The sequence below is a fragment of the Haemaphysalis longicornis genome, unplaced genomic scaffold (genome assembly GCF_048455015.1).
Source record: "Haemaphysalis longicornis isolate Haplotype H1 unplaced genomic scaffold, Haemaphysalis longicornis Haplotype H1 scaffold_8, whole genome shotgun sequence".
Classification (NCBI taxonomy): Eukaryota; Metazoa; Arthropoda; class Arachnida; order Ixodida; family Ixodidae; genus Haemaphysalis; species Haemaphysalis longicornis.
Genome location: NW_027526445.1, coordinates 94,589,591 through 94,616,460, shown reverse-complemented (window position 1 = coordinate 94,616,460; position 26,870 = coordinate 94,589,591). Strand labels below are relative to the sequence as shown.

The window sequence follows — 26,870 nt, the reverse complement described above, 5'->3', positions numbered from 1 at the left end:
CAATTGCTCCACGCAGTGAGACAGTACTAAAGCATTTACTGATAGAATGATCGATTGATTGAACTCGCTGGCGGAGGGAGATGAATGAGTTGATCACGAGTATTCCTGTTACAAGCCATCGTATATTACGCCAGTGAGAAGGGGTGCCCGAGTGTTGGTGTGTGGAACTCCGTTGGCTTAAAGTGCACATGCATTCAAAACACAAGTTTGTTCATTCAAAAAATTGTTCTTGTTAGAATCACACTGAAAACTCTTTTAACGTGAACTTCAATAAAAAAAAGCTATATAGTTGGAATGAAGGGAAAGCCACGCACTCCATGTCTCATTTCCTACACGCAACCCTATGACGCAATATGCACAGCTCTGCCATTGGCTGGGGCCAGCAAAAGCAAACGCCAATTAGGGAGAGCTCACGAGCGTGCGAACGAGGTATTTTCGCTTATACGCAATGTATATTCATTTCGTATCAGAAAGAATTGTGGGGTAAACAGTAGAAGTTACTGAAGTGCATGTAAACGTAGAAGTACCAGTGCGTACTGCTGTTGGTAGTGCGGGGTCAATGCTTGCTATAGCTGCACATCGTTTTGACGCTTTAACGTTGTCTGGCACGAAACAGGCCGATTGGCATAGGCGATATTGTGTTATGTGACCCTGGTTATTAAGCATCCGCCATGTTTCAAGACACCATTTCAACCAACGGTAACGAAAATGCGCCAGGTGCAAATACGATCAGAAACAAAGAAAAGGCAGACAGCGGTCCTGTGCAGTATGGTGGCACGACCTAGAAGAACTAAAGGTAGAAACGTGTTTCGCAGTTCCTGCATAGCACACAACACACTGAAGCTCGCCTAAAGACCTGACCTTGTTACGTCATTTGAGGCGTAAGAAAACGCACAATTTTGCGGGACAACCACATTTGAACCTAAATTTAGAGTTTCTCAGTGAAACAAAGCATCGTTTGCTGCCGTACCGGCTCTGGAGGCATTATAAATCACCAGATTTTTCAAATAAAGCAAACGCCTTTTTTGTCTGCATGGCTCTTTTAATCATACCGCCACAGATTGAGCCCTACGCACAGAAAACATTACCGGGTACAATACTGTAAAGTCAAGCCCTATATGGGTTGGCAAAAGATAACTCGAACCACGAGCGAGAAGCACTGCTTTCATGCTCAGATGAGTATCAACGTGCGCTTAATGCAATTTTTCCTGCAACCCCACAAGAAAAGTAACTTTCGTTATATATGTAATTATTGAGCTGCCAATATCTTAGATATGGGCGTTACACTTTCTACAGGTACCTAGTTGCCCCTTGAAATCCCGACTTCATGTATATTTAAAACGAACATGAAGGGAATATTTCGTGAGCTTGTGCAAGAACTAGCGCGTTCCTCGAGAAATTGGTTAGAGAACTAACTTTTGGCAACCCACTCGGCTCGCTACATTTCCGGTGCGAAAACATTTTTTCTTACTTCAACAGACAGGTCGAATAAACATTAAAAGTTTCCTAATATTCTTGTCACAGTGTCGGAGTACGGGTATGAAAGATATAACAAACGACAGCAAGAAAAACGAGGCTATTAGTTTGTTAACTGGCGTTCGAATTTAAGTTACCCGATCAAATGAAAAGCCCTCACTGCAGTCGGCCACTCTCGTCTCTTATTGGAGACTTCGATCGCCGACGGCCATTGCAGAAATGAGATTATCTGATGCCGTATAGATGTATTACAAATCTGGCAGCGTTTTTATAATAACTTTTAATGATCCGTTTGAGCCTTGCGATTATATTGTGGTCATTGTTAGTTGCACAAATCAGTCTTTCAAATAAAACGGTGTTTATTTTCCTCTAATGAACCATCTATGCACTAAAGATTGAATGAGAAAACGGTGCCCGTTATATTTTTTCGTCTTTACAGAAACATGTCCGCCTTCAAGATTTTCTGATGCGGTGCGAGTGTTTTTATTAGAACCACGTGGTATGACACAATGCAGGCCTCAAATATTATTTAGCGACGAGGGAGAAGCCTGCATATTTAAAATAGGCGGGCTTCTTTAGACAAGCATATCTCTTTAACCAGATACATGCAACCATATGGTATCAAAACCTGGTCTTCTTGGCGTCCACTATTGCAGAACCGTGAAACGTCGCGTCATATTTGTCTTTAGATTTTTTAATACGGCCTTTATACTTCCATTTATACTTTTAAACTGTAGTAGGGGCTTCTGGATAGTTTTTTTTATTGTTCTAGCCACACGTAAACATAAAATAGACTGTACACGTAGTTTAGTACATTTTGTTTTTTTAACTTTCACCTTGAATATATATCACTTTTAAACTGTCTTTAGTAGCCTAGTAATACATACAAATTTCACGACAGTTGGTTTTTGCTGAATTCCTCGAAAAAAAGCTTTGCTGTCAAAGTATGCAAAAATGCTTGCTTGCGTTTTCAACCATTATCCGATATTACCAGGCTTCCGCATCATCCTAACTCTAAATCATTGTATAGTATGATGCTTGACATGCTGCTTCAAATTTGGGTGTGATGCCCCTGAACACAAAAACGATTTTCTGTTCCTTAGAGTCCTCTAGGTATGTAACGTCAAGTATTTATTCAAATGTCGGCGCAAGAGTTCAATCGGTTTGTGCGCTGCGGCCATGCCCACTCCGAGCCTTCCACTTCATTTTCCGTTCCACCATCTTTTATGTAACCTGTTTCTGTTTCGCCTGACTAAGCGACAGACGCAGCATGACGGGAACTCGAATCTCTCGCTGAATGCTCCTTTTCCCTGAGGGTCCACGGCCAGCAGCCAGCGGCTTGACGTCTTCTGAACACAGACTGGTGCGTAGTGATGAGGAAGCGGAGCGTGCAAATGAGTGCACTCTTCTCCAGGATTCCTGCAAATAGGCAAAGAAAGAGGCATAAATGAGAAGTGAACGCTGCATTTTTGTGTAGTGTAAAAAGGAAGCAAATCAAATAGTCGTCGTAAACCAGCAGCCGCTGAATGAACTCTTGATGACATGATCAGCGAACTGTTTAGCGCACGGACGGTTTAAAATAAAATATTTTATTTAATATTTTTTTATTTATTTTTTATTTATTTTTTATTTATTTATTTATTTATTTATTTATTTATTTATTTATTTATTTATTTATTTATTTATTTATTTATTTATTTATTTATTTATTTATTTATTTATTTATTTATTTATTTATTTATTTATTGCGCACTCCATGCCTGCACTCCATGCCTAAGTTGGTCCATAGCCGCAAGGAGCAAAACAGAGTAGATCACCCTGGCAAATAAACAGCACATAAACGTGTCAGCAAATTATGGCTAACAATTCTCAACCATTGGAACATCAGCACAAGAAACCAATTCAGTATAGAAATCAACAAACCGGTAATCCACAAAGCATGACAATATGAAATATCGCCTTTGTATTTACTATTAACGGCAATATCACGATGGTAAGCAGCTCAAGTGCAATTCCGCCATACTATCAAGCGATGGTTTCATTAACGTTATATTGATTACCCGGTCACATTTTCCCTACCTTGTTCTAAGCGTTTCCATATTAGAATTCACCTGTCTAACATTTGCAACATTTCCTCGCTTTAAGAAGCTAAATAATGGACAACCTCTAACAGCCAAAAGATACGTGAGTCTCAGCAACTGTTTTTGCGTATCTTGTAAAACGGAAGATAGGTGGCAGTCAGCAATATTTTCAGTCGAAGGTCAGCAGCGAGAGCAGTTTAAAATAGCTATACAGATTTTCAATACACAATCAAAGCCCCTTTTCTAAGAGAAAGGTGGTTAAAACACGAGGATTTCTCCGTTGCAAACGAAGTCCAAGTGAAAGCGCAAAACACAAACAGCTTACACCTAGTAGGAATGGCCCGATCAGAGCGGCGTCAGGTTTATAACCTGAGGGTATCAACTTCCATTCCCACCACTGGAAGCAATTAATTTTCCTGAGGCATTTTGAGTTTCATTATTGGCATCATCATTTGCCCTTTGCTGTAACTCATTGTGTGAAGTTGGTTTTCCTGAAACCTAGTGTTACAAACAACGGTGCAAGTGAGGTATAAAAAGCTTTGATTTAAAAACCTAATCCCTCCCTAAAACTGCATTGGCGCGCACAATTTATCATCGCAAGCTTTCACATACGCCTCGAACACTGCCTGTAGGGGTGCCACTGAAATCCCGCTAGCGGCCTATTTCAAAAGCAGCCGCGGGAGTTCCTCGCCCTCTCCCTACTGTCGCTGCTGTTTTTGGTGTGATCTTAGTCGAGTGCATACGGTCTGTATGAGCGCCGTGTGTGTCAAAGGCCAGAGTCGCGAAGCCCATTACGTATGCAGCCGATTAGAATTTCTGTGCGTTGAAATTTAGTAACAGTGTCTCGGTAAGCAGCGTTTCCACAGATGGCTAAACAATGACATAAATAGGCTTTGTGCCTTTAGACTATCTAGCGGAGCACTCATACCTGAAAGCAGGCCAGTTATACTTGCCAACATCCTACCTTGGATATCGATCACTATCCTGAACAAGAACAAATTTCGCGAACATTCTACGACAAAAGAAAAGTGTAAATACAAATTTATACCCTAGGATGAGCCTACGATACATACCTGAACGCCGGGTTGTCTTGTCTATGGTGAGCACTCCCGAACCCTCATCTTATGCTGCCTACATCCTCCGCGAGCCGCGCAGCTGCGGGCGCATACAGTAAGCCGCGTCCTCGACTAAACGCTTCTTCGAAGCATCATCCTCTGCCACAGAGAGCCTGCATAAACTAGCACAAAATAGAATCACCAGTGCCTCATCAGATATCGCACTCTTCCAACGACACCTTTCGTCGTTTATGGACTGCCTACCAGGTACTTCAAGAAATGCATCCGCCATGTGGTCAGCTGTTCATTGAAGTAAAAAAACAAAAGGAAAGTGAATGGGAGTTTGTGTGTGTGTTTACTAAAACGTACATTCCTTGATTTCGCTCCGCGTTCGGACACAACGATAGTTAAGTATCCCCTCCCCCGCTCCACGTCTTGGGGAGTGGGAGTGCATTTCGCATCTTGTTGTGTCGCTGGAGGCCTACCTGCGTTAAGTTTAGGCTAATGCCTTTATCATTTACGAAGCTACTCTGGTATTTTTTATTCGCGTAAGTACTATTCTGTTTTGTCGTTACTGGCAGACCGTTTATTATTTCCTCTTTTAATTAACTTTCCTTGGTTCGTGCTACACGGCACGTGAGCACATATGTAACAATGAAGACCCTTGCACCATGCTTAACGTTTTATCGGGGCTTATATTCCCTTGAAAGACACAAGTGGTTGTGAGGTAATCAAATTATCACATCCCCGAGACGGATTTTTCAAAGACGTATACATGCGAAACCAAGCCGCATTCTTGATACGCACTACAAGACGAGGCCAAAGTCTCAATCTGCCGTTATCGCTTCTAAATGGGTGATAATACAATTCACCTGTGCCTGTCGTGTTGGTAGGTGACAGTAGTGATATGCTGCAAGCGTCACTGACGCTTGTAAGAACAGTAAAGACGCGTGCCGAATCGCGTCACCGGATAGTTTTTGCTGGCGTTAGAGCCCTCTGCCAAGCCGCGGCTGTTTTTGGAAGTACCCTTAACGTACTATTCGCTTACAGACGTTACAATAACATGTTGTTTAGGACGCGAAAAGTTAGGAAGAGGTGGAAGTGGGCCACAAGAGCTCTTCCCGCAAACGCAGCGGAGAAGCTGCGGTAGGCGCCGCAAGCATCGTAAGTTTGCGGTAGGCGGCGCAGCCACCGGGAAGCTCCATGCGTGTAGGGAAGTGAACGGAAGGCCGAAGGCGCAAGCGGGGACCCTGAGTCATCTAGGTTGGTAAGGCGATGACACGGGAGTTTGCTGTCCTCCGTGTTCAAGCTGTCTGAGGTGGTGTGTTTCAGAAACAGTCAAATGCCTGCGACGCCGGAAGGAAAGAGAGCCCCATGTTTGTCCGCTAGAATAAAGCTCAAGTCTTTCAAAGTTTGATTCGAGTAATTACTTCGAAGTATGCCGAATAGCAAACTAAAAACAGGTATTTTCTTTCGTGAATTCATTGGTTAGCGCCTAGCTCCGCTGGCTGTCTTTGTCCACGGGGTCGAAGGGAACTCAAATATGTTTCTACTCCTTCAATAGAGCAGCTACTGTGCCTCTTGTTGGTATTCAGTGTGTCGTCCGTGTGTTCACTAAGAAAACGCTTTACGAACCACCAAGAACTCACTACGCTCTTAGGAATCACGCCAGCAGTACTCAGCGAGGCATTAGTTTGCATAAATACAAGCACAAAACACGCCTTCAAAACTCCTACGTGCTGACGTGGAGCTTCCTTGACCTTCTGGAAACCTGAACACCACGCAATGTACATAGATGTTTTTCCCGATGCCGATTAGCACTTTGCGAAAGCTACTGTAGCGGCGAAATTGCTGATAACGATGGAGTTATGAGCTCTTCACAGTCCTCAGCGCAGGCGTTTCCTGTTTAGAAACAACGGCGCTAGCCGATGACAACTCTCATGGTATCTATTTTCCTATTGTAGCGGCGCAATGAGGATACCACGCACAGTTAGCACATTCGAGAAGATCAAAATATGGGTTTTACAGCACCGAAGCAGCGCCTGGGCTACGGGGAGCACAGTCATAGAGGGCTCCGAATCAATTTTGACCGCCGGGGTATGTTTAACGTGCACCGACATCTCGCCATACTGGAGTTCTCGCTCTTCGTCTCCAGCGGAAAAACAACCACCACTCCCAGAATTCAATCCGTGTCCTTGAGGTCAGCAGGCCAATTCCTTAGCCCCTGAGCCCCTATAGGTGGTGTGACGTTACGAAATCAGCATTAATACCAGCAGAGCCGACCTAAACAAAACCAGCAGTACGACCAGCAGCGTTCTCTGACAAAATTTATGAACTTCGTTCCCAAGAGGCTCGGCCCAAGCGCACCCTAGCACAGGGTACCTGAATGATGGTTTTCAAGACGCTACATCATCATGTACCCCACTCCCTGTGTCTGCGTCTGCTGCACATGTATGTGTCAAGTATGGCAGAAAGGACGACTTACAAGGCATCCTGTAACACCCGTCCTTGAGTAATATAGCAGCCCATCACCAATCCTGTATTCTCTGGGGTACACAATCAACTGAGGCTGCCTGTCTTTGCATGAAGACTAGTAATTACTGCTTGAGCACTACACTGTCAATGATGGCAACACCTTGCGCCATTGATCCGTGGAGAGAGACACACAGAAGATGCGACAACGGCAGGGATCGTGAAGAGAGAGGTGATGTCAAGTCGGAGCGTGGGCTCTTCGCTCAAGCATATTTCCGCCTTGCTCAGATGGTGGGAACTCGCCGCCTGACAGTCGCGCCAAAAGGCGTTGCAGAGAAAGCGGGGTGTGCCATGAGTACACGGCAGAGTAGGTTACAAAGTTGAAGGAACGCAATTGACGGCGACGGAAGACGGCTGCTGCATTCCAACAGAAGCCGCAACTGGCAGCCGATTCCACCGTTAAAGCCAGCAGACGTAAGCACTTAAGAAGTAAGAACGCAAAGCACGGCTCACACGGTATGCGAGGGACAATTCAAACACGATGTGTTGTGGCCTTCTAAAACAGAAAAGATGCATGCACTTAAATCGGAATCATATCCGAGTGAGACGATAAATCCGATTGACGCGACGCTTAGTAGTTATTGACAGAGATCCAGCAATGCATATTTAGGTACATTTTTGCTTAAAATACCAAGGCAATGCTTATAACAATCTGTAGTTGTATACGTGGATATTGCTTAACACTCGTAATCTTCCGCTCTTACCTGCATAGTTCCATAGTTACGAGCTGATCTTGCCCTAAACCATTCACGACGAACAACCACTCTTTGTTGATGCTCATCGCGACCTTTGGACGGATGACCACCACCTTGTAAGAACACAGGTACTCAGAACCACTTAGCTCCCCCGTCTTGTCTCCTGTTGGTCTCCCGTCCCCAAGGCTCAAGTTCAGGTTCTGCAAAATCTTCCTCACTTTCTGCCTGTGGAATACAACGATTATACGTCAAGCAGGATATAAAAAATGCAAAAGAAGTGCTAAAAATATAGAGTACACAAAAAAGTAATAAATAAACAAACAGAAATACTACTATATTCTGAACTACCTGAAGAAACTACTTTTCCGCAGATATCCCCTGGTTGTTCCCAAAGGGATTACAAGGGCACGTTTCCTCACTGCTGTTCATTGGAGAACCATCGCTGCGTTGGTTGCGGCAATGTTGCAATAAATATCGATACATCTAGCACGGCATCCCTCCGAGATAACTAACAAACCATCGCCGTAGTTTCCACTTATACGTCAGACAATAAATAATTGTCATTCTCTGTATAGTGTAATAGGGGACAGAAAACACGTAGAGTACCATTCGTTTTCTGGATTAACCCTTTCGGCTATGGAGTCATCATTTGGTGACTCAGTATAAAATATTTTCTTCCACCTTGCGAACAAAAAACCAAACTGGTAAATTTTCGTGCAGGAGCTGTTCGAGGATGCCTGCTGCGATAGACCATCACGATTGTTGCATTTTCGTTGATCTCGACGCTATGAAAAAAAATCTACAGCGCACACAGGCTATGATCACAGCGTGAGTAACGAAGCTGATATCCTGGTAGGTCAAACCCTACATAAATCTGTAAATACTTCGGCTACAAACTTTATTTTTTTCTATAGGTCACGTCGTGGTATGTTTCATAATAAGCGAAAATAAAACTTCGTATTTGAAAAGAATTTAGTTGCCTAATAAAGTGCACAACGTACCTTTCACTATCGGCTCAATTTTTTTCTGTTTCTGAATTCCAAAACTAAGAAAACACACAAAAAAAACACGTTTTGCTGAAAAAACTCCCGCCTCCCCTCGCGGGAACCCCTGTGTAGATGCGACGCATTGGGGGTTCCGTTGTTGTTTCCGTTAAAATGATTCTCTCATCGCGTAAAACGTGCCGTGAACCCCTTTCCGCGGCTATGACGCAACGGGCCGCGACTGTGACGCAACACAATCCAACACAATCCACTTTTTTCCAATCCAATCCAAATCTAAGCCATTCCAATCCAATCCAATCCAAGCCAATCCAATGGAATCCAATTTAATGCCCCTCGCGAGAGAGTGTTCGCTATCGGAGACGAGAGCCACGGCTATGACGCAACGTGCCACGGCTATGACGCAACACAATCCAACACAATCCACTTTAATCCAATCCAATCCAATCCAATCCAAGCCAATCCAATCCAATCGAACCAGATCCAATGCCCCTCGCGAGAGAGAGTTCTCTATCGGAGAGGAGAGGGGGTGAGCGGTGGAGAGCGCAGCTGGCGCGGCGAGGACAATGGGGGCGGGGCGGACAACGCCAACGGCGACGACGATGCCGGAGGGACAAGGCGAGTCAATTAGATGCTCTGCATCTCATAAATTTCACAGGCCTGATAGGGTTCTACTCCCTAGCAGCTCCTATAGTACCTTTGTTGTGTTCCCTAGGGCTACAGCAAGGAGGCCCCAAGACACACTTGTTCCTATTTTACCTCAGCGGCCTACCCACTCGAACCTTTTGTCTTGTTATATTCTTCCTTACGCATGCATAGCCACCTGTTGCGCCGATGTTTTAAACCCATACTTTAGTGTTTTCACTACTGGCGTCTGTAACGCAAAAACGCCGAAGTGAAAGAAAATAAAGGTCTCCATGGCCGCAATCGAAACTGGGTTTCTCGCGTTATGAAGCCGGCGTCTATTCGATTTCTGCATTTCAACATGGTCGAAGCAGTGTGAAAAACTAAAACAACAACCAAAGTAGATTGATTGTAGGGTTCAACGCGCCGACGCAACGCAGGCGATGAGGCGCGCCGTAGTGGAGGTCTCCGGATTAATTTTGACCACCTGGGGATCTTTATCGTGCGCCGAAATCTCGTACGCACGGGCGTTTTTGCTTTTCGCCTCCATCAGAAAAGCGGCCGCCGCGGCCGGGAATCGAACCCGCGACCTCGTGTTCAGCAGCGCAACGCCTTAGCCACTGAGCCACCGCGGCGGGTAACAACCAAAGTATCCGCCACGAGAAGGCTTCCCGTTCGTCCATCGTTATCCATTGACAGAGGGATGCATAATTTTTGTTTTTGTTTCAACTTGATATTTTATTTTTTATTTTTTTACAAAACTTGCTTTAAATTCATTGCGGCGCTCTTCCCGTGTGTACCGTGATTGCTCATGTCTTCATTTTTTCTCTTTAGAGAAAGTAGTCCTACCCAGGAATTTTCTTCCCTTTCCTTAGTTCGAGCTCTGTTAAAATGTCTTTATTCGCAGTTTGTGAGCATTTTGTAATGATGCCGCAGGATCATTCCGTTATTACCTGGCCTCCATCTGGCGTTATTAAAATTCTCGCTGGAGCCCATGTGGTGTCAACGCAAGAGTCCTTCTTAATGGTCTTGTGTTCTTAAAAGTATCTGGTAAAGACTGACTTCCCTCTTGCCGGCTGTCCGTCCTTAGGAAGTAAATTCCAATCTCTCTCTCTCTCTCTCTCTCTCTCTCTCTCTCTCTCTCTCTCTCTCCCTCCCTGGTTTTTTATGCCTGAATTAGCCACACTATGCTTGTCTCTCGGCACGCCTCCTTCTCTCACTTTCTGTTGGTCTGAGAAGACGGCGGGATGTCTTCTTGTCGATATGTCGGCAGCAGACAGAGGCCGCCTCCTTGTCCAAAATTTATGGTTTTGTCCAATTTATATTGCCGCGAAGCCTTTGCTCCCTTCAACATTCCACTGTGTTTAGGCAGCCGTTCCCCACTAATAAAACGCCGCACGCGATGCGGCCCCAGCTTACGTTTCCGCAAGGGTGTGCAAGGGTAGTGGCTCCATACATGTGCAATGAATAGTACACTAAATTAGCATCATCCCGGCTGACGGGTGTTCACATCGCCATGTGCCGCACGATGTCACGTTTAGTCGCTCTGTCACAGCTTTCTTAGGATCGGGTCTGTCCAGGCTCAGCAATTAAAGTGACCCAATCATTGAAGCGACGAATCCAGCACTGATATCATTGCGGCTGTCGTCTTTATTCAGAAGCTTTGCTTAAAGAAGTCGCATGGGCGTCCGTGCCACCAGCAACTTCGTTTGAAAGCTTATTTTAATGCATAAGTACTATTGCCTTTTTTCTACGCCCAAACCTCGCAATCGGCAAGTATTAAAACAACGAGAATGTGTCGATTGGTTGCAGACTCAGCGGAAAATCCTGCTTTTTAAATCTTAAGCTTTCAAATTATACGAAATATTTTTTCCGCTGAAACTGCAAGGTTACCTCGCACAAAAAGTGCTACTTTGTGTGAACCCATACACACTGGCGGCGGTAACATCAGCGCTAAGTACAATCGATGGTCCAAATTGGTCGTAAGATCTTGTAGGTGTCGCGTCCTTTAACTATTAATCTTTCACCCTGAGAGATACACCAGGTGCCTATTGAAATGCCAATGGTCAGGGTGAGTAAAAACAACATTTCAGCAATTTGCTTCGGTCAGGTCGTAAGACCGCCGAAACCCTCCACGTTTATCAGCTCGGGAAGGGGACTTCATGCATCAGCACTTTCAATACCTGTGAATTAGAAGGGGCCGCACCACTGCGTAACCTGGAAGGGCATCGGAATTTTTGATACCCCATTGTGCACGCTTTTCCCATCAAGATTCGCGACCGAGGGTTAGAGAACTCGGCTGTAAAAGCCACGAGAGATCATTGCAAGGCTCCGTCTATCTGTATTGTAGTTCTGTTGTTAGGAAAGAAGTTTAGTGAACCCAACGAAAATTCTGCGGATAGAAAGTATCACCTCAAAAACCGCAAGCACTTGATTTTAGGCACGTGTGCATTATCGTTTCAGGATAGAACCACCTAAGTTATTAGAAAACGTTTACAATGCTTCCCGATCAAAGCCATTTCATGATTACCGCGAAAAGGAGACATTGGCTGGAGGAGTTACTAAACACGGGGCGCTGTCAAAACAGCACACGACGAAAGGGCACGCGACAGAAGAGCACCGACATAACAGCACGGCGTCAAAAGGGCACCCGACAAAACAGCACGCGACAAAACAGCACGGCGTCAAAAGCGCACGCGACGGAACAGCACGTTGACAAAACAGCACAGCGTCAAAACAGCACAGCGACAGAACGGCACGATTTTATGGAACGCCTAAATGGGCAAATATTTTGATTTTAACATGAATAAAAACATTTTAGTGGGCGCAAACTGCTCTCTCTGAGGTTCTCTTCACGTTTCGTTAGTCTTTCTCGGGAAAAATACTACGGCTTTAATTATTACAGCATGTGGGATATCTGAAATGAAAGAAGCAAAAGCCAGGGACGACATTTGGTAAAACTTTTGTTCCTTTTTAGGTAGCCCTACAATTTTTATGATAATAATAGCAATAATAATAATAATATTATAATAATAATAAGAAGAAGAAGAATAATTTATTTCCGAATTTGCCGCTGACAGTTCTCCAAGACTGGTAGGCCCGGATCATTTCGTGTGCAGGCTTTCACATCTCTCCCAAAGTGGACCGCGTTAGCACGCGCTAAAACCGGTGACCGAGTCTAAAGTCAACGCCTGAGCTACGAACCCAAAGGAAATACTGATCGCCCGGAATGCGATCAGAGCAAAATCGGTAATAAAAACCGCAGGGTAGTCTTGGTATGTCTGCTTTGCGCCGCAGAAACATTTTGCATTTTTTTGATACGAGCTTTTTATTTTAGCGCCGTCTATGAAGCGACCGCCGAAACCTCCGCGCTGGGCTGTTAAATGCGCCGTTCTTTGCGTGCGTCTGCTCGGAATCCATGCATTACCGAGTGAACCGTAGTGGTTTGGCGTTAAGTTAGCGGTTGCAGTGCTTGTGTGTGTGCGTTCTGTTTTGTTGTCATCATCTGCGGACGGATTTTAGGTCCTGATTTGCTGCCAGAGCGGGAAATTCCGACCCCGGCTGTTGAGACCAGCAGCAGTAGCAGTGTGGTGTGGGTGCCGGTGGTGCTCCGCAGTTCCACGATGAAAACGTACCGGTATGGCACCGACTGACATAGAAATCGATATCGGGGAGTAAATACGTGTTTTCAATGCCACCGTGCTTGTTATGTTCACCGATTAGTCATGTTTACGGAAGCGCGGACGTCGAATGCGGAGCGCGCATAGCATATGTGGGTCACGGTGATCCGTGCTCGCGATGGACTTTCGACGAGGCGGTTGCTACGCTGTTGGCATTGCAATGCAATATAATCTTTCTTAACTAGACTTATGACGGTTACTGACGAAACAAAATTACCCGGGCGGAAAAATAACGCCACCACACAACCAGTCAAATTACTATTCGAAGGTTGAGCAAAAGGGTTGACGTTCGGGCGAGTTAATATTGGTTGATCATGATCGTGATCATGATTGACCTAACTCTGCGCAGCGCATGTGGCCTGTCACTCGGAGCCCACCTTTGTGAAACCGCTGCTTTCACCACAAATGCTTTACGCGACCAGCAGTAACTGTTTTGTAATTGTAATACTTTAGATTCCGTGGCAACGCAAAAGGATCAAAAGCTTTTCCTTTGACCGCGTTGTGAACAGGTTGAGCTATTTTCCAAATGCAGCGTTCACGCGTACCTCGAGCTGCGTTTCCACATTTGGCTGCCTGCTTATCCTGCTATCGACCAGCAGTGTGCGATGGAGAAAGTTATCCTTTCAAATCGTTTGGCAGTGTAATGCGTTGGCCTGAAAAAAAGTAAACAAAACGCCGTGATTTTAAAGGTTAGATTAGATTAAAAGGGGATGGTTTAATGCCAATCGGCTGTAATGACCAAACAATATATGGTATTTTAAATTGACTACAAGGAACCAGAAGTTATTGTAGTGTTGTATTGTATCGGCGCTCGTGAAAGATCCCCAAGTGGTCAAAATTAACCCGCAGCCCTCCACTACTGCGCGCCTCATCACCCATGAAGCGTCGGGGCGTTAAACACCATAATGAATGAATGAATGAATCAATCAATCAATCAATCAATCAATCAATCAATCAATCAATCAATCAATCAATCAATCAATCAATCAATCAATCAATCAATCAATCAATCAATCAATCAATCAATCAATCAATCAATCAATCAATCAATCAATCAATCAATCAATCTACCAACCAATCAATGCTGTATTGCAAAGGATAAAGTTGCTTCTAACATTTCAGGGGGTTCCGTTCCCTGTCGCAGCTTTGCGTGTGATAAATGGATTTTGATCCGTCTGCTTGCCGTCCAAGTGCACCCAACAAACCCTGGAGTTGGTCGTTGGTACAAAGTCGTTGCGATTTATCCGCTCTTTCCAGCCCCTACAGGTGGCGCTGCGGAAAACAGCAATGGCGGACGAGACGGTGATCGGGCCTTCGTAGCAGCATGTGCCCCAGCATCAATAGCGGCCTAAATGAAACTTCGCAGTTCCGCTTTAAACAACTACTTTCTTGAAACATTAACACATGCATACGTTGCCGATTGCGAGACAACATTCGATTCGTTTCAGGGTGTCTGCTGCGGTGTAAAAAGCGCTGCATGCGAGGCAATCCGCTGTGCATGGCTCAGGCCTAACTGAAGTGGTTTGAGAACAATACCGCCTCATTGGGCAAACAACCTAATACATAATGTGCAACGCTAAATTTTGGGAGATTATTGCAGTGTAAGTCGCCGAAGTGCACGTTTTACTGAGGCGTGTTCATTTTCCTGTGTACATACTAAGCAGAAGCCCATGCGCACAATGCGCGGGCGATATGTGCGTATTGCGGTGTTTTTCTTAGATGTCCTAAAACCTAGTTGTGACTTTGGGCAGTAAAACCGCGAAGACGAGGCTCCTATTACGTCGTATCAAGTGGTATACAAACGAACATGCTAGCATTATATATGTAAAAAAAAAAAAGGTAAGCGTACGTGTGATATTGAAGCGTACATGAAAATACAGGCAGTACTTTACAGGTGCGCTTTTGGCTTGTGATAATTAGAGAAACCTCCTGGCTGTAAGTACGTTATGTTGATTTGACTGCCGGTAATATTTTTAAGTGCGTGAATGCTTATAACCAAAACCAAAACGGGGGCTACAAAATGCATTCAAGAGCTCGCATTTGAACTACCAGATGAGGTTACTATATAGTCATTGCGAAAACATCTTGCTTCGACATATATATGTATTTTTTCAGTCATTCATCAATAAACACATCCCCACATTTGCTTCTCGCCTTCACGTGCAAAAATGTTTCATTTGTTTCTTTACTGAAAATAAAAGCAAGCGGATTTGACAGCCTCTGCTGCTTATATGTTTGAAAGCAGTGGAATGGAGCGAATTTAAGCTCATATAAGCGAAGATTGGTTGACACATTATGCGGCAGTGACTGTAAATAGTATCCGAAAAAGGCGATCACAAGGTTGTACAAAGTTCCTACAAAATCGGCGCCCTCACAGCAAATAACCAATAAATGTGTTAGCCATAATTCAGGAAAGAATAATTTAGGCACCACGCACGCATGTGTGGGTCCGAAAGACTTCCGTTTTTCTCCGCAGCAGACGCCGATGAGGCCTAAAACTCTTTCATTTACCTGCAGCTTCTATAGCTTCAAGAAAGTTGAGAGAATATAAACGCGCGTTCTGCCTGTATTTCCCGGTTATTTACACGGCATTGTCGATTACTATACTTGCGATTACTATTTTCCTTTCGCTTCTGCGAGGCTGCAAGGATGCCGCCGGCCGGCTCCGCCGGAGCGTCCGGTCCGCCGATCACCGTCTCCCGGCTTCAGACAAATTCCACGCGGCGTCACTAGCGTCGCTGGAAAGAGCGAGATTCCGATATCTCAACTCTGTGTGCGCTGGGAAGCGATGCCGCAGAAACACGCCGCAACCGCACTGCATTTTCTCCAGGCAGTGTCGTGCACATGCGTGCTGTCAGCGACTGTTTCTCGCTTTCTCTGGTTGTTCAATAACCCACCACCGCGCAGTGCTGACCAGGCGACGTTTGCGCCTTGAACGGCATCGCAGCATTGGCTAAAACAGTTGAAAGTTCCGCAAAAACTAAGCACGCGGTGCGAAATACTCCTGAACTACGCAGTGGAGCACACCACGCCGAGCGATGTTAGCAGTTCAGCGCGCTCAGGCAACGCTGGTCGGCCGCCGAGAGAACTGGTTTGAGAGTATTTTCCTCCTTTCCCGGCTGCTTATGGAAAATGGTGTATAGCAGGGGAGCAACTCATTGTACGTCTCCGCGTGCGCATTGTCCCACTGCCCCTTTGTTCGTCTTGGCGGCAACAAAAGCCGACCCAGCCCTCGTTTTCTTGGAGGAGAGGGAGGTGGTCGAGGGGAAACGAGAGGGGGCAGTTGCTAACATGCGCATTGAGTGGAGGGATTTTGAACACGAGCCAGTTTATTTTGAGAGCGGGACTTGGAAACAGGCAAAACGCGTTCGGGTTGTTTCGTGGTCCACCCGTTCTTGCATCAATTGTTGCATCAATCGTTGGCTTTTCATTGTACCATGACAAGTGACAGTCTTTGATTCTCGCAATTTCTGGGAAAGTAAAGCCGTCAGAAAGATGCACACGAACATGTTTATGTATTTTAGCGAATGAACTGCATATGTTTCTGCACAAATGCGGTTCCCAACAACAGAGTTTGTTGTTTATGGTGGGTGACCTGTTTTTATGAGCTCACCTGCTGCCGTCAGCAATTGTTAGGCTCCCGCAACACGCCGGCAAATTGAACAAAGCATGTTAGCCAGCAGTCTTCTAAGCCTTGCAGCAAGATAATAGGTGTCATAGATAATAGCTATATGTCATATTTTCGGGGAAAATCAAAAGTATCGAAGCTGCAAGCTGCAAAAGTATCAAGGTCCAAAACCTTAGTGCCGCTTCACTTGATTCTAACTGCAGATATCGAAGCATTTCAGATGAAGAGCACAGTATCGCAGCTTAGGTAACGCAATAAACCATTCATCGGGTAAAGTTCGTTTTTTTTTTAGCGAGAAATCGGTGAGCGTGATCGCTAGTACAGCTTTATGTTGTCTGATATTCAGTGGTGCCGGCCCACTCCCATTTTCGATACATCATGTAACCTAAATAATATTGTGCCTGTAAAAGCGCTCAATGCACAGCCTGAATCGTGATACTCGCTTCTGAAGCGTTAATAAACGAAAGGATACAAGCAATGGAAGCACGGGAGAACATACTCGTACGACGACAAATTCGCATGCAGCATTTATTTCAAATAATTTCAGCCTTAGCAAATATATTATGTACGGACCGATGCAAATACATTGTGCACAAATACAAACATGTAAAGACAAATAAACTGACCCCCTCCCTGCTTCCGTTATACAGGCGCTCATGCATAGGTGAAGCAGTGGTGGGACATTTTTTTCCTACTTTGAAGTTGGGAGATGTTTTCCGGCACCATTTGTTCCGGGACTATCAGTTCCGGGGCCAGTAGCTCCGGGACCATTTGTGCCGGGACCATATCGCCCGCACATCGTGCGTATGGTCTTCTGCTTAGCAGTTACACAGGAAAAAAACAAACACGCCTCAAGTTTAACGTACACTGCGATGACATACACTGCAAACACCCCACGAGATTAGCGTTGCACATCCTATAGCAGTTTTTTTTTCGCAATAAGGCGGGTGTTCGCGAACCACTTCCGTGCGGCCGGAGCCATGCACAGCGGATTGTGTATAACGCGGCTCTTTTTACGCCGCACCAGGCACCCTGAAACAAATTTAACGTTCTCTCGCATTTAGCAACATATGCCTGCGTTTATCTTTAATAAAGTAATTGTTTCTAGTAGAGCTACGGGCTTTTGGGCCTCTATTGATGCTGGCGCGCATGTTGGTATGAAGGCCGGATCACAGTCTGGTACGCCATGATGATTAAGATGATGATTATGATGATGATGATTAGAAGCCCTTCATCTGTATCGGGACGTCCGTTGCCACCAACCAACTTGCCTGTCTTATTCTACTCATTAAACCTACCCTCTATTACCCTAACGGGTTAGCCCTCCGCCTACCGGTTTTAAACTCGCTTCTCCTATTGCCGTTTTCCGCAGCGCCACCTGTAGGGGCTGGAAAGAGCGGATAGCGTTGAGCCGCCGAGCCAAAGAAAGCGAGTTAGATGCCCGCAATGGTGGTTGCATTTCAAATGAAGGAGAAGAGCGAACACGCCGGAGTGTCGCCGTTTAAATGCACGCGAAGAAGTGTGAAGTCCCTCACTGCGGAGCATCCCATATTCCAAATTTAGCGTTCTGGTTGTGAAGCCTAAAAAAGCTGAAAGAAATGAAAGCTTTTGTGTGCTTCTTTTTAATGAGTCCGCACTGCGAATACAAAAAAGAAAAACGGCATCAAGGCAAGAAAAGACCTTAACCAGGTACCGAGGCATGCTTTGCAGCGGCCGTGATCTTTCGGCTCCCACAAGAAGATCTTCTCTTGCTGCTGTATTCTTTTTCTGCTGTTTTATCGAAAGTGTAAAAAAAGAACAAGTGCCAGTTGCAATAGGCATGCCTCAGGTTATCATGAGCCGCTGCAACCCAAATCACCTGGAATATGATGGAAGCGAAAAAGCCGAAGTGTAATCCTTAAGCGCTACTATTCTGACGGATAATTTGCTTCTTACTGAAGTCCTACACCACTTAATTCTAATTTATACATGGGGGTTTAATTTGTTTAACAGCACAGAGGAGCTCTTATTGGGTATGGAATATTTCCGCAACAATATTGCGCGTCAAAGCAGCGTCCGCGAATATGAGCTACTGTGGATCGTGGCTCATTGGTGACCCGGCCGCTCACATTCTTCACTTTAGTGAAAAAGACCGTCACTATACATCGAAGTTTTCAAAAGAATGGCTTCAATGAGCAAATGAATAATTCAAACAACATTTATAAGAAAAGGAATTAAATAATAGAGGATCCACTAACAATCCTCAGTAAATTAACACAGAAAAAAGTGTTCACGAAATATGCAGATTCATGGCTCTGCGTTAAATTACCACGAAAAGGGCACAGATGCCATCTTCATAAAAATAGATCCCTGAATTCATGACCAAAAACCAATCAATACAACGGGATCGAGGAACCACCTTTAATAGGCAATTACTGGAGTAGTCGTTTCATAGAAATAATTGCACATATAACCATGCGTGAAAAAGAAAGTAATACGAACAAGTAAAATCTGTAATTGATATCAACGGCTCACTATGTTGTGTTGCTTCAGCCTATCACAGGCACACCTAAATCTCTTCCTGTACCGAAATCGCCCTCCACTGGAATAAGCGGGTGCCTAAATGTCCATGTACTGATATGTTCCTGCACAGATAAGTCTTGTAAAAATAAGTTCAAATGAATGTGCTTTTCTATTCCTTACTTGCCGCAGAGTTTGGATTCCGTTCCGGCTAGTGCACTATGCCATACTACCTAGCAACGCCACCTCACCCAACTTTTACAGTGCTCATCTCTTGCAGTGTGCTGTTTTGTCGCGTGCTGTTTCGTCGCCGTGCTGTTTTGTCGCCGTGCTCTTCTGTCGCGTGCTGTTTTGACGCCGTGCTGTTTTGGCGCCGTGCTCTTCTGTCGTGTGCGGTTTTGTCGCTGTGCGATCTTGTCGCTGTGCTGTTTTGACGCGTGCTGTTTTGACGCGTGCCCTTTTGACGCCGCGCTGTTATATCGCTGCTATTCTGTCGCGTGCCGTTTCGTCGCGTGCTGTTCTGTCGGTATACCACTAAACACACTCCCGCAGGTGGTTGCTAGGTTGATAGCAGGGTTGCTAAATGCTCACGAGACAAGGATTTAGCATTTCTGGTTGTATACATTTGCTAAAAACCTCCTAATGGTTATACAATCATACAATCGGCTTTTAGGCACTCGATAAGCCAGGCTGCAGATCTTTGCGACAAGCCTTTGTCCTGCACCGGACATAGCCAGATTTAAGATAGAGATAACGAAAGAGATAAGCAGTTGGCCACACTGAGGGTCCTTAGGCTTCACAATTGGGCCACAGTTTGGTCAGGCCTGCCGGGGAAGTAGGAAAGATTGCATGGGAATTATAAATGTAGTAACGGACACACACGCTCTACGAGGCATAGTAGTAGATGACGCATTTGGTTTCACGGCCGCTGCAACACCAACGCACCCTCCGAGCGCATCGATTCCTAGAAAAGCACTTTGGTTAGGTTTGTATATTACTGATCATGGCACGTTAGACCCCACTGGTGTCGCATGTGTGCCCTGCTACGCACCGCATGCGCTCAGAGTGTCAGTTTCACGGTGGAAAGGCTAGTAGCTGCCAGATCACCCATAGTGCAGAACGTCTCCAAAAATCTTAATATATAAATACACCCAATCACTTACTGTAAATCTGAAAGTAATCGTCCCAAGTGAAGCCCGCCCTAAATACCACTTGCATGCAGTGCCGCTAACCAATCAAGCGGAAGTGGCTGCAGTGCGAAGCTCATTCGAACAGCTACCGCTGCCGTCACGCCCTCTCCGCCATTTGTCGTGGCACTGCCGAAATTGAAGTATTGTTTAACCGTACGCATGGTTTGGTACAAATGAATAAGTTACCCCTCAAGCAAAAAAAAAACGGCCGCGTCCCTGCAACTTTCGTTGCAAATGTCGAGAAAAGGTGGTAGTCGACTAGGGCCCCTGCCAAGTAAATGCCTTTCTTTTGTTTCCCGCCCACCTCTCATGGTGTTTTTCTCCCGTCCCGTTCTTCCCAAGATGAGCATGCTATAGAAGTTTCCTCCAGTCAAATTAACTTGACCGCGTGTCAGTACACCAAGCCGGGTGTCTCGATGCCAGCGCTGCTGTACGGCGGAGACGCGCGTGAATAGAGACACCCGACTACAACCTTTATAGAACCACGTTGCCCTATTACACGAGTGTTCTAAGCGGAAAGGGAAACTTATCTAGTGGAACATTTTCTTTACGTTGCCGTTTGAGTTCATAAATGCTGCCAGGAGCTATAGTAGCGCGGTCAAACAAATCACTACGCTTTCCCGCAGTTGACTTAGTATTTCATTTGCTATCGCAAAAACCATACATTCATACTTTTTAAGTGCGAATGCACTTTATAAGCGACCCCAAACCATCCACCGCCGGCGGCGGCGGCGGCGGCGGCGGCGTCGGCGTCCGCAGTGCTCCTCTATATTTAAAAAACAAACAGCATCCGGCGCCAGGTTTCGATCCGAGGACTTTGCGGCCGCAGCGCGACGCTCCACCGACCAAGCCACGGACACGACGCTGATATCAGTGTTAGTGACGCGCCTTATATCTTTAACGCATTCAAACTACGTCGTCAGCGGCGTGCGTTGGCGACTCAGCGGCGTTATAGCGGCTTGATAACTGCGTGGTGTGCACGTGATACTACAAACCCGATGGAAGAGATGGAAGAGAAGGCGGCGAGCTGCGGGGGCCGAGCGCAAGCGCCGCAAGCGGGCCGACAACCGTGCATTCGCACTTTCACATTCTCCCCCTCGGGGAAATGTGGGGGAATTTTTTAATAAAGGAACACCGCAGATATCACATATGTGTTGATCTTCTGCCCTACATTTGCGTAACCTCTTCTCTTGTTCAACAATATTGACAGGTATGACAATTGACACCGGACTTAGATGTTTAAATTTGGCTATATGTGTATAAGACTATTGCGCGGCTTCTGTTTCACTTTGAAAAGGTCGCTCAATTGAGTCGCAGGCACACAGAGAGACAGACAGACCGACAGACCAAGATTTAAGCGTTTCAGTAGCCCAAGAAAGACTATCCTCTTTAACAACATCCCAGAAGCACTTATTCTACCCAAGGGTGGCGTTGCTTGTTGACAACTGGTAGGCTGCAACAACGGATTGCCCCGTTCTTCTTTGTTCTTTTCTTGTGTTTTCGCGTAACTTACTTCGACCAGCTTCTATACTGCTGCACTGTGTATGAGTCTGCTTCTTCGCTTTCATTGCATCGTCTTAGGGAGAAAATTACGTCAGCAAGCATACCAGCCCACGCTACATCTTCTCTACAATCAGGGTTCTGCGTAGGTGGCGTGCACTTGTTCTATTCACGGGCCGTCACATTCAGGTGTGACGCGATACGCAGTATTTTACTTTCACGTTTCCTATTGGTAGTTTTGTGAGATTTCAGTAGCTGAGAAGTTGCCACACTAAATTCTAAGTTGAAATCTAAACTACGAGAAGCTAAAAAGCGCTTCTATTCAACCACCCTTGGGCGCTTTGCTACCGAATTCCCTCACAAATTCTGGCAATTTTTATCATACAAAGACTCAAGCAGCGTAGATCAAATAGCTGTTGGTGCTCGCATTGTTACAGATAAAAAATAAATTGCTGAAACGTTTAATTCCAATTTCCACAGCGTATCCTCAAGGCCAGCCACGCTGGTTAATATGGCTTACGTCAACGATAGCAACAAATATATCCATATTACTTTCGAAGGTGTTACTGAGCTGCTCCTACGATTAGATCCTAAAAAATCCGCAGGACCTGATAACATTCCCACCGCATTTCTTAAAAGATATGCAGAGCTGATGGCTAGATTCTTGGTACAATTGTATTCTAAGTCTCTTGAAACTTCTTCCCTACGACTTGAATGGTTGGTTTCTTGAGTGAAACCAATTTAAAAAAAAAGCCTCTGTCACCGATTATTGTAATTACCGGCCCATATCTCTCACTTGCACAGTTTGTAAAGTTCTTCAACACGTAATTGCTAAACACCGAAATGATTTTCTTGACAATAATAATCTTCTTACTAACGTACAGCACGGTTTTCGAAGAGGGTTTTCAACTGCAACTCAATTAGTAGTTACCGTCTATGAGATGGCACAGGTGCTTGACCAGGGCGGACAGATTGACGCAGTTTTAATAGGCTTCTCGAAAGCGTTCGATAGAGTTCCACATTCGAAATTAATAAAAAAAATGAAAAACTTAGGCATCCCATCACAAGTCGTCAATTGGGTCATTTCACGCCTAACTGGCCGCAAGCAACATGTTGAAATTGACGGTGCCTGTTCTCGTTTTCTAGATGTTTTCTCGGGCACCCCTCAGGGCTCGGTCTTGGCACCGGTCCTGTTTAAGATTTATATTAATGATATCGGTCAACTTGTAAAGCCCTGTAAAGCCCTGAATGAATACCGCTTCGACCTCGTATATAGCGCTATTTACTGAATGAAGTAAGTCCGTTTAACCAATTTGCTCCAACAAGGCGACAAATTATGATGGCATAAAATCCTGTCATCATGCTTTCGCTTTTAAAACAGATAGTATGTAAGCGGAAGTGCGCCGGAACCCGCTGCTACCAAAAACGTTTTGTTTGGAGTCGTGTTTCTCCGAGTGTGGACGGCTTTTCGTCTACGAACGACTCAACTCTACCCCATTATTATTACAGGTATTATTCATGTAATATGTTTCCACTGACTGTAACTTTTAAATACGCAAGAAACTTTGTTTAATGTAGAAGTTAGGCGGTGTACCTGCTTGCCTTGCTGCGAATCCCATCGATAGGCGTCGCTGTTCGGGCGGCCCTACCTCGTAAGTTTTTTTTCTCTTCCTTCCTCACACCGCTGTTATCCTTCGCAATCCCCCATAATGAAAGCATTGGAAGCTTGCGAAATTCAATTCAATTTTCACCTTTTCGTACAGGTCGCGCGCCAAATTTGGACTTTTGCGTTTTTCTTGGAACAGGTCCAGGACACATGTTTTGCTGAATTAGTCGACAGACCGTCGACCACGGATACAGACAGACTAAATTATTTGCATTTACGTTGTGCAGGAAGCAGTATATTCATTAAATTGAAAGTTAGACTATTCAACAAATCAGTTAGGAAATGGAAGGAAACAACCTTTTTTGTGTGTTCTTCGCTTCGAATACCGTGAGTTACAGAAATTGGCCGCGCATCTGTCCACTACGTTGCAAATGCTATATTAAAGACGATAATCGTCTGAGACCCTGACACGTAAATCTATTCGGGCTCACCGTGTTTCACAGCTCCGCACTCAGGTACTTCGCCACGTGCGTTACACGACCCACTAGTGCACATGGTATGCTGTCATGCATGAACGAGCCGCAAAACAATTTGGTGACTGACTGGTCGTGCCATCTGGCACTTGCCATTGGAAACACATGATCTGGTGTACCCAAGGACACTACCAGATGGCGCCAGCGTACCGCAGCAGTGAAGTTGGCGTTGCTTTTTTTACAAGGAATTCCACGTGCAATGTTTTATGCACTGCATGTAGTGTTTCATTTGCCGTAACAACAATTAAGCATCCAGGAATTTTGCATAAAGCAACATTTCAAATTCTACTTGAGTATTGACGTTTTGTCTCGGGTATGCGGAATGTTTTCTTTTTGCTCACCATTTTGGACAAGTATGATTATTGCCACCAAACTTGCCTAAAAGTTAAGAAATGGTGGTCGGTATCTGAACGTCTTCTTCGTCATCTGCGTTAGCTCTTGCAGGGTGACTAAATAGAGGGGCAGGCAAACGCAGAAGGAGTCAGGAAAACAGCCATAGAGGTCGATCAAACTTTTCACATTAAAAAATCCCAAGAAAAGGAATCGCCTGTAAAAAACTTTGTTTCACATTCATTTCTGTATGCTCATCAATTGCGGGCTGTGCTCGGAAAAAGAAACCTAGTTCAGCAATCTGAGTAGGGTTTTCCAAATAATTTAAATGTCACGGTAAAAGAGGCAGATAAAAAACAGCTTCAAGATTACTCAAGGACATTTTTGTGCTGCATGGTGGCACCAGGTTCGTTATCAAAGCAGTCATGGCCTAACCGCTGCTCACAATATCCACCCTCGGCAGTTGCATCATGGAACTCTGGCTTTCGCCATAGTTGACGTTGGGTGAGAAAACGGCACAGGAACGGAAGCTTAATAACGTACACTGGGTAGGAGGCGTGTTCTTCGCAGTAGGCACTTGGTCCGAGGATGCGAAGTTTGCAATCTGGCTCCCCCTCGCTATTCTGGCGGGGCCTCAGGTCTTCATTCGCCTCCTGTGCTAATACGGGACAGGCGGCGGCGGCGTTCCGTGAAGACCTGTAATGCCTTCGCAGAATCCTGGATCCAAGAACGTTTATAGTGGAATCTCCGTGCCAGCCTCCCCGTGTCAGCACACCAAGGGAGAAAACCTGGCAAGAGAATTTTTGTTTTCAGCATGGCAATGAAGATCTGCTTGAAGAAGCTCTTTATACGCAGAAGAGGTTACCAATGCACCTAATGGAAAGAAAATATTTTGTTTTCCAAAGATACGCGTACATTACGTCTTGGAAAACAATTACATTAACTTTGATGTTAATGCGGTCCAAAACCATTTTAGAATTCTAAGAAAATCTTATTCTGAAATAGTAGGTCAAGTGTGCTTTGTTGCTAAAACATTTCTTGAAAAGGATGAGTATTAGCGCACTTATTGTGTAGCCAAATAGTTCTTATTTATACGTATTGTGGCCACCTTTCTCAAGCCGCTGCGACTTATTTGCGACGGGAAATGTCCTATTCGTGTCACGTTATCGAAGAGGCTTCCGCTGAAAATTTCAATTAACTAGTGTATTCGCCGTATGCTCTGGTCGTCCTGTCTGCAGCACTACAATTCTGCTTTATGGTAGGAGGTATCGCAGTAAAATCGAGTGTGTGGCCTACAAGGTTCTACCCTCGTCATTACGATGGCGACTTGTCGCGGACAAATGTCTACGTTGGAGGTAACCTCGGCACACAATAATCCTGCTACATTGCAATCGCATATCTAAAAGAAATATTTTGCTGCAAGATCGACAGATTTCTTTTCCTAAAGGGCTCCTGTAAGGAGCATCGCGAGTACAGTGTCGGCAATCAGCGCACGCGCATTTCAGTTTATCCGAACCTGAGAACCCGGGGTGGTGTAGTCGGTCACTCTTTCTTCACGAGCCCTGAAAATTCTGAGCACCCATCCCCCAACCGACACCATGTGCCTGTTGTGGACTCCAGCCCACACAGGCGTAGGCGCTAATGAGCTGGCGAACGTACGAGCTCGCGAACTAGAAGAAAGGACAACCGCTTGATCTACACCTACACGCGGTACCCTTTCCAGTAGCCCCGCCAGGCTCAAGCATTACAGCTACATCACCCTTCACTACCGCCTCCCCCTCCGCCAGTATCCTCCACCACATCCCCAACACACCCTAGACGCAGCTCACTGCCTGCGCATCCTCCGTGCCCACACCTTCCCCCACCGCACTCAGCTCATTTACACCCACCCACACCTTTTTGACTCCCCAACATGCCTTGCCTGCGGGGCCTTCGACACACCGTATCATTCCTTGTGCGAGTGCCCAGCAGACCCCTTACCCCCCTTCCTTACCCCTCCCTCTGGGAGCAGCCGCTGCGCGACTCCGAGGCATCGAGTCAAGACTTGGTGATCACTCGGGCCCCAGCGGCCGCGGCAGCCCTCTGTACCACCCCCCCTCACCTCATCCTTCAGTTTAGTAAAGTGGCTTTTCTCTCGTCTCTCTCTCACCTCACCGTCAGGTGTTACGTGGTTGTAAACTTCCTTAGTCCTCCCATCGCTGGCCTTGCAGCCGGTGACGGCACATAGAACATATAACGCAACCACATTATTCGACTCGCCAGGTAGATGTTAAGCTTCTTTAGTACACTAGACACACCTAGAAAATGTTCCAAGGCTTAAATAATAAAGACACGGTGAATAGGGGGAAAATAATGTTTGGTAAATTTGTGTCCCGTTGGAATTCGCACCGGTTTACTGGAAATGCAAGAATGGTTCTAAACATCGACAAAACCACCAAGC

The 26,870-nt window shown here is 45.5% G+C and overlaps 1 protein-coding gene across 1 annotated transcript; it reads right to left on the bottom strand.

Moving 5' to 3' along the window:
- Positions 1-1,447: 1,447 nt before the first annotated feature.
- Positions 1,448-26,379, bottom strand: LOC144148393 (uncharacterized). The gene is made up of 4 exons (XM_077679933.1): positions 26,260-26,379; positions 24,974-25,218; positions 7,849-8,064; positions 1,448-2,895 (listed from the first exon to the last, which is right to left on the bottom strand). The coding sequence occupies exons 1-4, from the start codon at positions 26,377-26,379 to the stop codon at positions 2,679-2,681; spliced, it is 798 nt and encodes a 265-aa protein (XP_077536059.1). The 3' UTR covers positions 1,448-2,678.
- Between the last annotated feature and the right edge of the window lie 491 nt (positions 26,380-26,870).